The 16,312-nt window shown below is 50.2% G+C and overlaps 1 protein-coding gene across 1 annotated transcript; it reads right to left on the reverse strand.

The window, feature by feature from the left end:
* Nucleotides 1–310: 310 nt before the first annotated feature.
* KLHDC10 (kelch domain containing 10) lies at nucleotides 311–16,249 on the reverse strand. The gene is made up of 9 exons (XM_082280869.1): nucleotides 16,117–16,249; nucleotides 7,679–7,900; nucleotides 6,886–7,040; nucleotides 6,239–6,387; nucleotides 5,543–5,627; nucleotides 4,883–4,949; nucleotides 4,323–4,370; nucleotides 2,856–2,995; nucleotides 311–1,829 (listed from the first exon to the last, which is right to left on the reverse strand). The coding sequence occupies exons 1-9, from the start codon at nucleotides 16,244–16,246 to the stop codon at nucleotides 1,620–1,622; spliced, it is 1,206 nt and encodes a 401-aa protein (XP_082136995.1). The 5' UTR covers nucleotides 16,247–16,249; the 3' UTR covers nucleotides 311–1,619.
* Between the last annotated feature and the right edge of the window lie 63 nt (nucleotides 16,250–16,312).

Genomic DNA, 16,312 nt, shown 5'->3' on the forward strand with positions numbered 1-16,312 from the left:
GCAGGGTCTGGATTCAGCAGCCAGGGAGGCTGGGAAGGGGTTGAAATGCACAATTCCTGCAAAGGTGCAGTGCAGGGGATGGAGACACCAGAGCTCCAAGCAGCTCCCACCAGTTCCTGTGGTCCCAGCACCTGAGAGAGCCTCAGCTGTGATGCCCAGCCTTTGTTGTTCTGAGCCTTGGGGGAAAAAGAGCAGCAACTGAGGCTGGAGAATGAGAATCTATTCCCAAGACCAGGGGAAGCTTAATTTTGGGACAAGGGCTGGGTTGCCTAAGCGGGGGGCAGTGACTCCAGCAGGCAGTGCCTTTGGATTAACAACATGAAGACAACTGCTATGGTTTATTTAAACATAAATGCAATCTCTTAAAAAGTAACTAAAATCCCAGAGTGTAACATCTGCCTTTGATGAAGAGGAAAGCATTGGGACAAGCTGATTTTAAAAACAAAAGGCACTTAAAAATGGGCTCCAACTGAAAAGGATTTTGCACAAACCTCATGCCTGGAGCTGCTCAGAGTTCAGTGGCCACTTAAATTCAGTGTAGAGAGCACAAGAGGACCAGAGACGCTCCTTCCTGTCCTTCCTGTGCAGAGACAATGGCTATTCCCAGCAGGAGGGAGAGATGTTCCCTTTCCCCTTTTTTGGATGCTGTATTTCCTGGGCTGAGTGATCCACAAAGCCACCCCCCAAACTGGCTTTAAATCACATCTCCCACCCTCAGGGGAACATGAAGCAACAAAAAAAAAGGCCAATTTGGGAGGTGTGGGAGGAAGGAAAACCAAAAACTGGGAAATGCTGATAACCAGGACTTGGTTGAGCAGGTTAAGAGAGCTCTGAAATCCACAGGGTGAGTTTTTGCTGTAGCTTGTTCTGGGTGCAAAGTGAGCAGAAAAGGTTAAAAAAGCCTCAGGGAGACCTTTTTCCTCCCCACCCCCAGTAAACTACACAGTAGTCCCTTAAGTGGCAACTTTTTCCCAGTCTTCCAAGCAAACCTTTCAATATGAAAAGGGGAGAACACAGACACTGCACCAGGGAAGCTGCACGGGCCAAGCTTCGCTCGCCGCCCCGGGCGACGTTCCAGCCGTCTCCGGAAGCTCAGGGATGGGAACATGCCCAAGGAACACATGCAAGGCTGCAAGGCTGGAGGAATCAGTGGGTTTGGAGAGGGGGAGCTCAGCTGGATGGGAGGGATGGGTTATCCAAAGCAAAAGAACAGGTTGGTGGCTGCTCTGCATCAAATGCTCCTCGTTGGATACAAGGGTGAAAATACCAAGGTGAAGGTGCCATGTGTACACACAGGCTCAGACATTCAGTAACTCATTAAGCTCCCCAATTAATCTGCAAGTGTGTGCTGATGACAGGTTGATGGTGGGCTGCTTAGTCTCAGAAAATACTTTTTGATTAATGGTGTCATTTAGAGCTCCATAAATAAAAAGGGGATTTTTTTTTTTTCAATGACTAAAAGTAACAGTGTCTCTAAAGGCATCGATGTATTTGCTGAGTAAGGCCTTGAGCAGGTTTCCTCCATGTTCTTAGCAAGACAATCCATGGAATCCATAAATAGGGGGTGGGAGGGGGAATTCTTCAATGTGGTGAGTCTTGGCCAGAAGTGGGAGATGTTCTCATTTTAGTCGCTCAACAAGTCCCTGTGTCAGTCCAAGGTGCAAAAGCTGGGATCTGGAGAGAGTTGCTAGCTGAGGGAAAGATTCCAGGAGCTTCTCCCAGCACAGTTCCAGCAGGCTGGGCACCACCAGCCACATTTTGAACAGGGAACCAGTCCGTTTGTTTTCGTGGATGTTGACCACTCCTCCGTGGACGTACATGCAGCCAGCCTAGGTGGGGAAAGGGGGACAGGAGTTACACAGCCAGGAAAAGCAGGACTGGGCTGTCCCCAGTCTGAGGTTCCTGCAGCACAGGTGTCACTGCCTGAGCCACTTGCTCTGGGATCAAGGGAGGAATCGCTGCTGGAGGGGCCATGTCTCATCCTAAACCATATATCCAGCACCTCAGAGTGCTCTGCTCTGAATTTTAGGTGATTTCTATCCCAAGAAATCCATTTTAGGAGTGTGGCAAACTGTACTACTTTATTAACAGAGCCACACTCATTTTGCAGCTAAAAATAATGGTTTTTTTAAACTACACCCACCTCACACAGACATCCTGCATTCCCTTGGCTCAGCACAACCCTGCTGAAGGGATGACAGGAACACAGAGAGATGGGGGAAAAACTCAGCTGCTGAGTGGCTTTTTTTTCCTCCATATACTGGCAAAGACAGGGCATTCCTGCTGTCCAGGAAGTCACTGAGCTGCCTGGGAAACACCTTTATCAGGCTTCCCAGGAAAAGCTGCATTTATAACACCAAGGAATGTGATCTCTGCCCTCAGGAGATGAGGAGCTGAAGGAGGTGAAGGCACAGCCAAAGGCATTTCTTGCTGCTTGTTAATTATCAATCCCAGGTCTCCAGACTTCTACTTCTGGCCAAAAGCTCTGGCAATACCAACACTCCTTAGTGGTCTCCAAAGGGCTGGAAACAGGCTCATCTAATCCTTCACCTCAGGCTGCTCTCAGGAGGATAAAATCATTTTACTCATGATTTCTTTTTTCCTTCTACAAGCAAGAACTGCTGTTCCCACATGGAGTTTGAAAGCTAAAATTCTGCATCATTTCTTTCAGGAAGCAAAATCTACGGTGTGGCACCACTCTTCAAACAGCAGCAGGAGTTAAAAGCCTCCCAAAAGCTGCTGCATCCAGTGGAGGTCACTTCCTTGGGAACATGAGCTCTATTTGCAGCCCACACCAACGTCAGCGTGCTTGGATGAAAAATCCCAGCTCCAGAGGAACAAAATGAGTCACTTACTGGGGTGACAGCAGCACAGTGGAAGTACACAGGCTCTGGCATCGCAGCTGGGAGCTTGACCCACTGGAAAGTTTGGAGGTTCAGCTTCCAAACATCTCCCAGAATCACCTCTCCGTTGTAGCCTCCGCAAACGAACACATCTGCAAGAGAGGAGACGCGGGGAGTGGCCAGGCCCAGCCACGCCCCTGCCAGCAACCGTGGGACACACGGGGAGAGAGGTCAGGGATCACCTTCCCAGCACAGTTTTGGGATCAGTAATTGTTCTACCTCAACACAAGCTCTCAGGATCTCCCACATCAGTCCCAGCACAGGTAGAGGCCACTTAGAGAATCCCAGGATGGTTTAGGTTGGAAGGGACCTCAAAGCCCATCCAGTTTCAACCCAATGGGCAGGGACACCTCCCACTATCCCAGGTTGCTCCAAACCCCATCCAACCTGGCCTTGGACACTGCCAGGGATCCAGGGGCAGCCACAGCTGCTCTGGGAATTCCATCCCAGCCCCTGCCCACCCTCCCAGCCAGCAATTCCCAATTCCCAATCTCCCATCCAGCCCTGCCCTCTGGCACTGGGAAGCCATTCCCTGCCTCCTGGCCCTCCAGGCCTTGGCCCCAGTCCCTCTGCAGCTCTCCTGGAGCCCCTTTAGGCCCTGCAAGGGGCTCTCAGCTCTCCCTGGATCCTTCCCTTCTCCAGGGGAACATTCCCAGCTCTCCCAGCCTGGCTCCAGAGCAGAGGGGCTCCAGCCCTGGAGCAGCTCCGGGGCCTCTCTGGACTCTCTCCAGCAGCTCCAGGTCCTGCTGCTGTCCCCAGGGCTGGGGCAGCTCTGCAGGTGGGGGCTCACCTGAGGGGCACAGGGACAGGATCCCCCCTCCCCTGCTGCCCACTCCGGGGGATCAGGGTGGATTTCTGGCTCATGTCCCACTTCCCAGCCTGCCACTATCCCAACCCCACCATGGCAGACTCAGGGCTAAATGCCATTGGAAGCAGGAGTGCATTCCCTCTTTTTGTAGCCAACCTGACTTCCCAGACATCTGGGTTTGATCAGATTCCAGGGATTTTAAATCCACGGGGAGCAGCTCCAGCTCCCAGTCCTGCCTTGCTCCCAGATTTACCCAAGTTCCCAACTCAGAGGCTGCCAAATTCTGCTGGTGAAGGGGATTGGCAGCATCTCCCAGCTCCTGCCTCACTTCTATCAGCACAGTTAACACTCCTAGGAAATACAACCCAGCATTTCACTCCACCCTTCAACAGAGAGCACTCAGCACTGACCTGCAGAGTTTGGAAAAGAGGGATCAAGATTGTAACTGTTTTTTCAGTGCAGAAGAAAGAGTGGTGCCAGCTGGGCAGCTTAAGGCCTGTCAGTGAGGAAAAAATCCTCTTCCAGAAAAGCTGCATGTTCCCCACAGCTCTCTCCAGCTCTCCACTGTTTGGTTGTACAAGATACACCCATTTTCCAGAGGCAAATCTTACCATTTTTTATCTGGACACAGCTGTGGCATCTTCTGGCTGCTGGGAAGCCTGGGGAGAATAAATTTAAAAATATGTAACAACAACAGTTGCTTTAAAGTGCTTGTGCAAGTGGTGATTTTAATCATGGAGTTTATTTTTTAAGAGGTTCTGCTTTCCTGCAATCCCAGGTATAAAAGCTGCAATTTTAAGCAGCTGTTTCAGGTTTGATTCCTAATTCCTCTCCAAGGAAGGAAGAAATGTGCTGGAATCTTGTTCTCCAGAGTCTCAAATCTGGGGCTTGGTGAAAAGCAGTTGTGAGATTCTAGGGAAAGCCCAGGGCCTCAAAGGGAGCAGAGATGATCTGGATCCTCTGGAAGCAGATCCAGGCACTGTCACCTTCCCCAGGCAGGGAGGGAGGGAAGCCAGACTGCCAAATTCCCTTGGATGGGTTAATCCCCAGTGCCGAAGCACAAGCAGGATCTCAAAGCCAGCATTAAGTCACATCCTGAACAAGAAAACTGCACCTCCAAGCACCTTGGCCACTCTGGTTTACAGGGAAGGATGGGAAATTCCAAACTCACCGACTTTCTCGTGAGGTTTTGTGGTGATCTCCTCCCAGGTGTTGGTTTCCAGGTTGTAGGCATGGATCTGGAGGGAAAAAGAGGAGCCATGAGATCCTCCTGGCTCTGCCAACACCAGGATGAGGCAGCCACAGGCTCTGACCCACTATAAATAACCCCTTTTCTCTCATTAAGTGTAAACCCAAAAATAGCTGATCCCAGCCAGTGACTAAGCAGGTCTAAAATCACCTTCCAAGCTCCATCCCAGCTTTGCTATTTCAGCCCTACAGCTGAAAAAAAAAAAAAAAAAGAAAGAGTATTGCTTTTTAAAAGACCTGGACCAATTAAAATCCACACCCTTGAGTTCTCAGAAGGATTTAGAAATACCTTTCTCCTACTGCATGTAGGGAGAAAAGAAATGGAACAATGGAGAGATAAAATGTCACATTAAGTGCTGCAGATCCCACTTTTTTTGGAAGCAGAGCACTATTTAAAGTGTCCACAGATTCATCACCAGGACATTCTGTGGCAAATCCAGGTTTTACAGAAATAGGAGAGCAATCTGCTCCCAGTTATCTGGGGGCTTTTTTACCAGGCTCTCCAGGCAAAGCCAGATGAAAAGGCCGTGCTGGTTATACCTCAGTGTGGAAAATCCCCTATGTAAGATCCCAAACACCTCACCTTATCCAAGGAATAAGCTGTCCAGGAAGTTCCACCTCCCAGGATATAAATCCGTTGACCATCATGAGCAATTTCATGTCTGTACCTGAAGGAGCAAAGAACATCCAGCAGCACAATTAACAACAACAAAAAACCTTCTGGAAAACACCACCAAATTCCAGGGATTTGAGCAGAAACTCCCAAGCCTGGCTATGCTGCATCAGTCCCTCAGGCTGGGAACATTCAGGAGATGTGGAAATTTTCCTGAGCCCTCCAAGCAGCACGCCAGAAGTTTGAAAGGCATTTTCTGATTGCAGAGCAATTATTAATTAATTAAGTGCAATGATTATGGAACACCAGGACAGCTATTAATATTCCAGCCCCTTCTAAGATGGTCCCTGGCAGTGTCCAAGGCCAGGCTGGACAGGGCTTGGAGCAACTTGGGATAGTGGGAGGTGTCCCTGCCCATGGCAGAGGGTGGAGTTGGATTTGCTTCAAGGTTCCTCCCCACCCAAACCAGTCTGAGATTCTTGCATTCCCAATCCTGTTCTCAGCTGGACACCAAACCATGGATGAGAGCGAACAAAATCCTTCCTTCCAATGCCACAGCGATCCCAGGCAAAGGAGGGCTGGAAATGCCAACCTGAGCAAGGTTTCCCAAAGCTTCCCATTGCCTGCCTCCCAAAAAAAGCTCCCTGAGGCTGCCCAGGTGCTCACCTCTCCTCTGGCATGTCACAGGACATATTGTTTGGCTTCAGCTGGGTCCATTCCCGAGTGTTGAGGTCCAGCTTGTGGAGGTCGGTGCTGTAGATGTACCCAGTTGTTCCTCCAAACACGTAGAGACACCCATTGATGATGGCCATGGCCTGGCAGAGAAACCAGTTAGAAAGGACTAGGGACACCTGGGGCTGGAAAAGAGGGAATTCCTGCTCTTCCAAAGCAGATGTGCACCAGCAAAAGGGGTCAGTCCTGCTCAGAGCGTGAATCCCTTTCTTTGTCCACCCTGTTCATCCGCATTATGGGAAGTCTTAAAAGGTGTTATTCTAATATAAAGAAACCCTACAAATTTTCATTTTGAGTTTTGGGTTTTGAAGGTTTTTGACTCCCAACCACTCCTTAAACCAGATTTTTTTCATTCAGCTGCACCAGGTATTTAGTGAACAAATTTTGGCCTTTTTAACTAGGAGAAAACCTCCTTTCCTTTGAAATCTCCAAGAACCAAGGCTGCTTTACTTCTTTAAGAAAGGATACCTGCTTTTCCTTGTGCTTTTATACAGAGAGAACAACTCTGGTGAGGAGCAGGGAAGAGATTTTGGTGTTCTGGCCCCTTTCTGAGGCACTCAGGGCTTCCTTGTGCTCCCTACCTGGCCGTAGATGCGGTTGGGTTTCTTGCCACGGCAGCTGAGCAGAGCCCATCTCTTGTACTTGACATTGCACACGTGGACATCGTTCCCATTGCTCTCTCCAAAGGGGATCCCGGTGCCCCCAAAAACCAGGAGGTTGTTGCCATGTAAAACAACTGGGAGAGAGAGAAAAAACAGGGACACTCATTGCTGTGAGATCAGCAGAACAGAACGATTTCTCCAGGCTGTTCCAAGCCAGCTTGGACAGGGCTTGGAGCAACCTCCTCTAGGGAAGGTGTCCCTGCCCATGGTGTGGAACTGGATGATCTTTAAGCTCCCTTCCCACCCAAACCATTCCATGTTTCCATGCTCTGGAGACAGCAGTGCTCAGTGCTGTTCAAATTCCCTACAATCCTCTCTGTGCATTTACGGCTTCGAGATGCTCTAAAAGAGAAAGGATCCCAACTAAAACCATGGTAACCAAAGGTCTGCCTTGAAAAGGGAACAAAGATACCTATTTTTGGATGCTTTGAGATGTCTGCAAGAAGCACCTTCCTGCTGAAAGCACAGGTGCCTTGCAGCCATCAAGGTAAACATCTGGAAAATACCTCTTGCTTTCCCATTTTTTTCTTTCCCTCTGCCTCAACCGAGTGAAAAAGGAAAGAAAAATCACAAACCCAACCCAACCTCAGGGCCTACTTGGAAAAACAGGATCCAGATTTCCAGTTCTTGCCTGGTTTTGCATGGATTAAAATAGCCAGGATTAAAATAGCTCCAGGAATAGGCACACAAGGAGTTGGATTTCCATACGTACGTGACATGGAAGCCAGTTCCCTGGGCATGTAGCCTTCGGTGCCCATCTGATGCCAGGTGTCTGTGGCAAAGTTGTACCTCCAGAGCTCCCTGAAGAGGGGGTAGTCCTCGTTCTCTGGCCCTCCGGACTCATCGTAGTCGGGGTTGTACCCTCCGAACACGTAGAGGTTGGAACTGTCGGCCACGCAGCGATGGCCGCTCCTGGCTGGGGGGCACCGGTGGCCTGCAGGAGGAGGAGAAGGGAAAACAGCTCCAAAAGAGCTCAGGTTGTGTCCCAGCATCAGGAACTGGGGTGGTTTGCCAAGAATCCATAGGGAAGCACCTCTGCAGCAGGAGGAAACGGCTTTGTAAGGTCAGATCCACTTGGCCGAGCTGGAAAAGGGACAATCTGTGTGCCACCATCTCATTCCTGCCCACTCCACCCCTGGACCATGTGGCAAACTTTCCACAGCAGCTCTTTCTGAGGTGTTTGATAAAATCCCTCTTCTTTCATTCTGTTTGGCAAATTTCACTCAGGAAACAATTCCAAACGTTTGTATTTAAAGCTGCCCAATAGAGAAAAAAACTTAGGATTTGCTTTCCCTCCTACAAAAATCTCTCCCTGTCTTCCCTTTTTGTTCCTTGGATCTCAAGAAGACTTTGTCACTAAACATTTAAGTGACACAGGTCTGCTAGAACAGGGAAAATCTGCTCCTAAATAAAGGCATTTGCACTGGGCAGCAGCAGGGAATCCAGCTGAGATCCTACAGGCAGATGCAGCCATTCCCAAAAGGAATCCCTCTGCCTGGCCAGCCTCTTCCCTAAAACTCAATGGAAGTAAAAGAAGGGAGGACAGTTCCAGTTCAGCTCTCAACTGGGGTAGATAAAAAGATGGATTCAGCCACGGAAAACCTAACCAGGAATATTCTTGGATAACAGAAATTGAGGTCTTGGCTGACAAGTGACCAAAATAAACCCAAACAAATCAGTGACCTTCACCTCCCACCTGCTCCCACAGACTTTTTATGGATTTTAGGATGGAAAAGGAGCCAGGGAAGCATCTAATTAGGACCCAGCATGTTTTCTTCTGTTATAATTCCCAGCAGTGAATCCAACACTGCAAAAAAAAAAAAAAAAAAAAAAAAAAAAAAAAAAAGGAAAAAAAAAGAGGCATGAAGCATTTTTCCTACAGGAAAAGTGAAATAAATGATTTGTCCAGACCAAATAATGAACTTGAGCTCAGCACAAGCAGCTTTGCTTAATCATGTCCAACTCTGGTCCAAAATTAGGCTGCTCTCCAGGGTTCAGACAAAGTTTTGACAGATTTGGATTGTTTCCAGGAGTAATTGTGTCTCACAGCAATTTCCACTTAGAAAATTAATAAGCACTGGCTGAAAAAGAGGGGAAGAAAGTTAAGGAATTGTAGTGGGTTTAAATTAAGGGAAAAATCTGTAGTGGGGACATGGATGGTGGGGCACAGGAGAGGGGGATATTCCATGTCCTAATTTAAAAGGTGTTAAGGAATTAGGAGTTCAAATTTATATCAAATATTGGGTTTATTTCCCTCTAGTTCTAACACTTGCCATGAGAATTTTCCAGAGGGAAGAGAGGAGAATAAGGGTGAGTTTTATATAAAGCCAATAAACTAAAGAGTAAGAGGTGGAATTCCAAGAAAATAAATTTTAAAACACCACCCAGGAGGCCTTGACTGCCATCCACCTTCCAAAATTAAATAGGGAAGACACCTGACTTGGCCAGAAATCCCAGTTAAGTTTCTACAGGAAGGGATTGAAGGGATCACACATCCCTGAAAGTGTCCAAGGCCAGGCTGGACAGGGGACAGGGCTTGGAGCAACCTGGGATAGTGGAAAGTGTCCCTGGCCATGGCAGGGGGTGGAACTGGATAATCTTTAAGGGCCCTTCCAACTCTTGCTCATCACTGTGTCTTCAGAAAAGATTCCCCCAGCTCTGTCTTTTTAAGGAAAAGAGCTGTAAAAGCTGGATCCGTTCAAGAGTTAATTCCGATGAGTTCCTTCAGCAGACAAATTCCATGGCTCCATTAAAGAGCTGCATTTCCATTTAATTAGGATTCATTGGATGATTCACAGCTCCTGCTGAAATTCAAGAGAGATTTGCAGCTGGTTTTGCTCCAGCCAGGAGCCCATTCCACAGGTGCAACTTTTGTATGGTGCAGGAAGATGGGAAAATCCTGGGATTTGCTAAACATTCACCTGTCGTGAGCAAAGTCCACTTCCCCAGAGCTGAACCCCAAAACACCCAAGGCTCAGGGATGCACAGCAAGGCCCCATATCTGTGAAAAGCTGGAATTCACCGGGTCCTGCTATGAATTCCTTGATGCCAGACATGGAATGTACCAAGTTGAGACAGATCCACAGGGAAGAGGTTGTAAAGTTATGGAAAATGGCTTTAAAATGGATGGATATGATCTGGAGAGCACCTGTTTTCCCAGTTAAAGGTTCCAGAGAAAAGCAGGAAGGAAGGATGGGAAAGTGCATTTACAAGGAGGCCCCTTTTCCTTAGTCCTGAGAGCAAAAATGGGAATAATAAAACTTTCAGGGAGTAAGTTCCACAATCAGGATGAAGTTTAACAACAGGATGAGAGGAAACCACCTCAAGCTGTGCCACAGGAGGCTCAGGTTGGACATCAGGAGGAATTTCCCCATGGAAAGGGTTGTTAGACATTGTCAGGGGCTGCCCAGGGAGGTTTGGAGTGCCCATCCCTGGAGGTGTCCAAGGAATTCCTGGAGGTGGCACTCAGGGCTCTGGGCTGGGGACAAGGAGGGGGTCAGGCACAGCTTGGACTCGGTGGCCTTGGAGGGCTTTTCCAACCCAATGGATTCAGTGATTCCAGGCTGAAACATCACAACAGGGACATAATTAAGGAAAGTCCTAATTAAGGGCTGAGCCATCCGACAGAAACTGGCTGGCTGGGCACTGACCTGCCAACACCCTGCTAAATTCCCCCTTTAACCAGTGATTCATTCCATGAGTTCTGAGGGAGCTGCTGGATGGCCTGGATTGACAATTCCAAGCTATTCCTAATTGAACACCTCTCCTGCAGGAGCTGTAATTAGGACAGGGGATAAAACAAGAAGGTGTTTCCAGATGTGACACAGCAACCCCCTGGAGCAAAGGAGGCTCAGGGGGGACCTTGTGGCTCTGCACAAGTCCCTGACAGGAGGGGGCAGCCGGGGGGGTCGGGCTCTGCTCGCAGGGAACAGGGACAGGAGAGAGGGAACGGCCTCAGGCTGGGCCAGGGGAGGGGCAGGCTGGATTTCAGGGAAAATTCCTCCATGGAAAGGGTGCTCAGGCACTGGCACAGCTGCCCAGAGCAGTGCTGGAGTCCCCATCCCTGTTTGGATTTCAAATCCCTGTGGATGTGGCACTTGGGGACATGAGCAGTGGTGGCCTTGGCAGTGCTGGGAATGGTTGGACTCCATGGTCTGAGAGACTTCTTCCAGTTTAAACAATTCCATGATTCCATGAATATGAAGTTGTTTTGAGCCTCCTGAAACCATCCTTTTTCTTAAGACTGCCAGAAACCCCAAATAAATCCATTTATATCTCAAGGGTGGGTGTGGAGAGGAATGGGGCTGGACTGCTCAGCAACAGGAGAAGGGACAATGGGCACAAACTGAAACACAGGAAATTCCAGCTGGATATGAGGAAAAACTTCTACTTTGAGAATGATTGAGCACTGAACAAGGTTCCCAGAGAAGCTGTGGCTGCCTCTGGATCTCTGGAAGTGTCCAAAACCAGGTTGGACAGGGCTTGGATCACCCTGGGACAGTGGAAGGTGTCCCTGCCCGTGGCATGGGTGGAACTGGGAGGGCTTTGGGATCCCTTCCCACCCAAAGCATTCCACAATTCTACCCTCCTTTATCAGTTCCCTTTTTCTCCAAGCTAATTTAATTCCAATATCCATCCCAGGGTTATTTGCAGCACTCTGAGTATCTTAAAGCTCTTCCTGTCAGGATAACAGGAAGAGGAACAGGCAGTGAATAGCCTGTCCTGTTATCAGGGTGTCCCAAACAATGCTGGCTCTTCCCATCAATCCGTGATTTCAACCCCACGAATCCCAGTGCAAGGCCATCCCACGAGGTGTGTGTCACACCACCAATTACCAGCAGTACCACCAGCAGCAGAATTTCTATTTCAAGCTCTATTTTTGGAACTAGAAATGGAGTAACTACAGGGTGTAAAGCCAACAAATCCAGCGTGGCTTTGGATCCTCCTCTTTCCCAAGTACCACATCCGTGGTGAATATCCCAGGGCTGTGCACGTGTCCTTTCCTCTGCCTTTTAAAGCTTTCTAAAGATGGTTTTGGTATTATTTTCCCTCCTGCCTGGTTTTTCAACATCCACAAAAGCAGGATTCAATCTCTCCCTTTCCATTTCTGATCCCTGCAGGAATCCTGAAGGACATTTAGGTCAATATTGACGTTGACTCCCATCTTCAAAGAGTTCCATCTTTTCCACAACAGCCGGACAAAATAAGTTTGGAACTTGTGTAACTGCAGCCTCTCAGGAATGTTTGGATAAGCAGGATTGGGAATGCATCGCTGAGAGTGAGGTTTAAAACCTGTTTGTTCATCCAGCTGCGTTCAGCCTCTGCGGATCCCACACTTCCCTTCCGTGGCAGGCTGCCCACGCCTGAAAAATTCCCAAGAGGGAAAGCAGCTGTGGCTGGGTCCCTGAACAACGCTCAGAGGAGCTGAGGGAAAAATGGGAGAAGCCAGAGGATCCAGCCAAGGATGCCAAACACAACCCACAGGCCACTGGACAAGAGATTTCCAAATATTACTGAGATCTCCAAAGTTTCCAGAATGGATCATCCTTGCATCCAGCTGGGAGAGCTCCTGGGTTTGGATCGATGTCCAGAACAGGTCTGGTTCTCCCAGGCTTTGTTTCCAAAATCTTTTGGGCAATCACATTTAAAAGGATTTTACACCACTAAAACCGAATGTTCCTTGGGTTCTGTGTTTCCAAAAAGCATAAAGGAAAAGAAAGGAATTCTGGAACATGAGAGCCTTCAAAGGGAACTGGAAAGATCATCTGGTCCAATCTCCTGTGGGAAAAGGACCTGGGATGAGGTTGTTCAGCACCTTGAGCAGCCACAGCCTGAAACCCTCCAGGGACTCCACCACATCCTGGGGGAGGCTGTTCAGGGAATGGTGGCTCCCGGGAATTACGGTTCTCACTGGAAAAAATGTCTTTTTTCTGTTGGGATGAACCTTCCCAGTGCAACCTGTCCCCACTGCTCCTTGTCTTTTCCATGGACAAGAGACCCTCCCCTCTCTTTGTACCCACCCTTTAAGGACTGGAAAACCCCAATAAGGTTCCACTTGAGCCTTCTCTTCTCATGGAATGGAATCCCAGAATGGTTTGGGTTGGAAGGGACCTTAAAGATCATCCCACTTCATCCCCTGCCACGGGCAGAGACACCTCCCACTGTCCCAGGCTGCTCCAAGCCCCAATGTCCAGCCTGGCCTTGGACACTGCCAGGGATCCAGGGGCAGCCACAGCTGCTCTGGTTTTCCAGGGAGATGAGACCTGAATCCTTCAGCCTTTCCTCACAGGGCATGTTCCCTTTGGACCATCTCCTCTGGATCCTCTCCAGTCTGGCTGTGTCTTTCTCGACTTGTGGAGACCAGAACCAGACACAGAATTCCAGGGGCGCTGGGTAGAGCAGGATGATCCCATCTCTCCCTCCCAGTGTCCCTGTGGATGCAGCCCAGGACCTGATTTGCCTTCCCCCCAGTCTCCTCTCACTGAGGCTGCTCCCAAACCACACAGATCCCAGCCTGTGCTGGACTCTTGGGATGTCATTCCAGCTGCTGCACTTGGAATTTTGTCTTTGTTACACTTCACACTTGCCTGCCCACTCCTCCAGCCTGTGCAGGTCCCTGGAACGTTATCCCATTAATTAAGGAATTACACGAACACAAACCCCTCCATGACATGAAGGGGTTTGGGCTATTTGGAATTTCTGCTCTATTTTTTAAAATATATATTAAAAACGGAACCTCTCCATAAAAAAAAAAAAAAAAAAAAAAATCTCAAACCCTGCTGTGACTGGGAAAATTACAGCTGAAGGCAAGAGCAGGAATGCTGAGCCAGGAGAGGCAAAGATCCATTTAAGTGTCCAGACTTCCAATTCCCTTAATCCCAGGAGTCTGATGAAAACATTGAAAAATGTGGACAGAAAGAGGAGAAGAACAAACCACAAACCACCTGCATTTGACTTTTTTTCATCTTTCCAAAGCTTACAAACACCAGAGCATGGAATAGCGTGTGGAAAATGAAGGAATGACTCCTGAAAACTTTGGAAGAGAATTGGGAGGTAAGAAAAGAAACCTGGAAACTCTGCAGGAAAACTGGGAGGTAAGGAATGAAACCTGACAAGTCTGGAGGAGAACTGGGAGCCAAGAAAACAAATCTGGAAACTCTGGAAGAGAATTGGGAGCTAAGGAACAAATCTGGTTGGAGGAGATGGAATGAGGGGGGGGAAATTCCTCTCTCAATGGTTATGTAACAGCTGCTGCTGGAGCTCTATAAATAGGACCTCAACAGGTGTCAAACGGGGAGAAAACTCCAGCAATCCAGGATTTTTCCATCCAGGAGGTGTTCAGGAGGGCTGGCAGTCCGTTTGGGGCTTATTTTGGCTGGATTTAGGTGCCAAGGCTGAGCTGGACAGGGGTGGTTCCTCCTGGGCTGCAGCATCTGATCCTGTGCAAGTCCAGGGTGGGACAGAATCCATGCAGGATCAGGAGGATGCGCTTCCCATCTGCTCCAGCCAATGATTAAAATTCAGGAAGGGGAAGAGAATCAGGTCCTGTGTTGCCAAAAAAGGACCTCTCCACAGAAGGAAGGAACCACGTCTGAGTATTTGCCCAAAAATAGAAGGTGTGGAGCCACTCAGCAAATTCCCAGTGCTCCTAGAAGAGACTGGAAGGCTGATCCAGAACGTGGAAGGTTTCAGGGACGAGAACATGGACTGAAAGCCCCTTCCCAGCTGCCCTTGGTGCTCCAGATGTGCCAAGCACAGGCTCCCACCCCTGAGAGGTGAGGGGGCTTCGTGTCCCACTCGAACTGTGGGATCTGAGTGGCACCAAATTCCTGATCCTGGCATGTTCAGCTCAAGGTCATGAGGAGCTATGGAGAGAGGGGAAAAAGGGGATACCCCACTCCAAGTGGGAACATCACAGGGCCATGGGGTGTCCCACATCTCTCCCAGCACCGCAGAACTTCCCACTCCTGTGATCCCAGGATAACCTCAGCCTCCTCCTGGAATATTCTGGGGGCTGTTGGGGTGACTCAAAGATCCAGAAACTATGGACTGACTCTTCAGCATCCAAGCTTGCTAGGAGGGAGGTGGAAAAGGGAAAGAACCGCTTTTCCCAGGGAATAGGACGAAGCTGATGTCACATCCCAGCCAGGACTCCCCATCCCTGCATCACCCCTCCCGGGATTGTAGGGATCTCCCAAAAAAAACCCCAATACACTGGGACTGTGGAGCAGGGGGATCACCAGGGGTTATCCCAGGCCTATCCAGGATCCCAGGATGACTGAAACGGGGCAGATCCTCAGCAGGGAATGTGGGGTACCCATATCCCCACATCCATGGGGATGAACAGCCTGTGTGGCACACCCAAGCATCTCCCAACGCCTGGAAAACACTGGGATGGGGAGGCAAGAGCTGCCACCCACCGGGTTGTAGGAGGGGGTGGCCCTAAATCCATTTGTAAAAGGATAACTGCCCTCATCCCCGATTCCAGGCTCCATATCCTGGGATCGTTGGCACGGGAACATCCCAGTTCTCCCCACACCATTCCCGGGCCTTGGGGACAGGGTGACCCCTCCTATTCCCGGTCTGTTGGGAGCTGCCCCCGGGAATGTCCCCGAGCAGGGACAACTTGCCGAGCTGCAGAGTATCTGTCCCCTCGGGGCCTTGGGTGTCCCTGTCCCAGTCCCCTCGAGGCCTTGGGGACACGCGTGTCCCGGCCTCGGACACCTTATGGATGACCAGACATCTGTGGAGCGTGGGGATCGGGATACCCCGATTAAGGACCCCCCAGGAATGGGGGTGCCCCGGTCCCGAACACCGCGGGAATGGGTGATACCCAACCACAGAGTCCTTGAAGCCTTGGAAATGGATCTGTCCCAGTCCCTGATCCTCCGGGATGGGGGTGCCCGGTCCAGGACCCCTCAGGACCTTGAGGACGGCGGCGTCCCGGTCCCCGACCTCCCGGAGACGGCAGTGCCCCGACCGCGAATCCCTCACGACCTTGGAAATGGAGGTGCCCCTGTCCCGGTGCTCCGGCTATGGGGATGGTCTGCTCCCAGACCCCTCGGACCCCTCAGGGACGGGGCTACCCCAGTCCCGAACCCCTTCCGGACCTTGGGGTTAGGGTCACCCCCGGCGCCGGCCGCCACTCACCCGCCGCCCGCGGTCTGCCCGGCAGCTGCACAAAGCGGTTCAGGATCCCTCCCCCGCCGCCATCGCCGCCTCCCGTGGCGCCGCCCGCGCCCTCCCCGAGCCCGTCCCGGGCCGCGGCCGCCGCCGACATGGCCCGTCCGCTGCCTGAGGGACGGGGCGCCAACCGCCAATCACCGCCGAGCTTCTTCGGCCGCGG

Source organism: Coloeus monedula (assembly GCF_965178545.1).
Source record: "Coloeus monedula genome assembly, chromosome: 4".
Classification (NCBI taxonomy): Eukaryota; Metazoa; Chordata; class Aves; order Passeriformes; family Corvidae; genus Coloeus; species Coloeus monedula.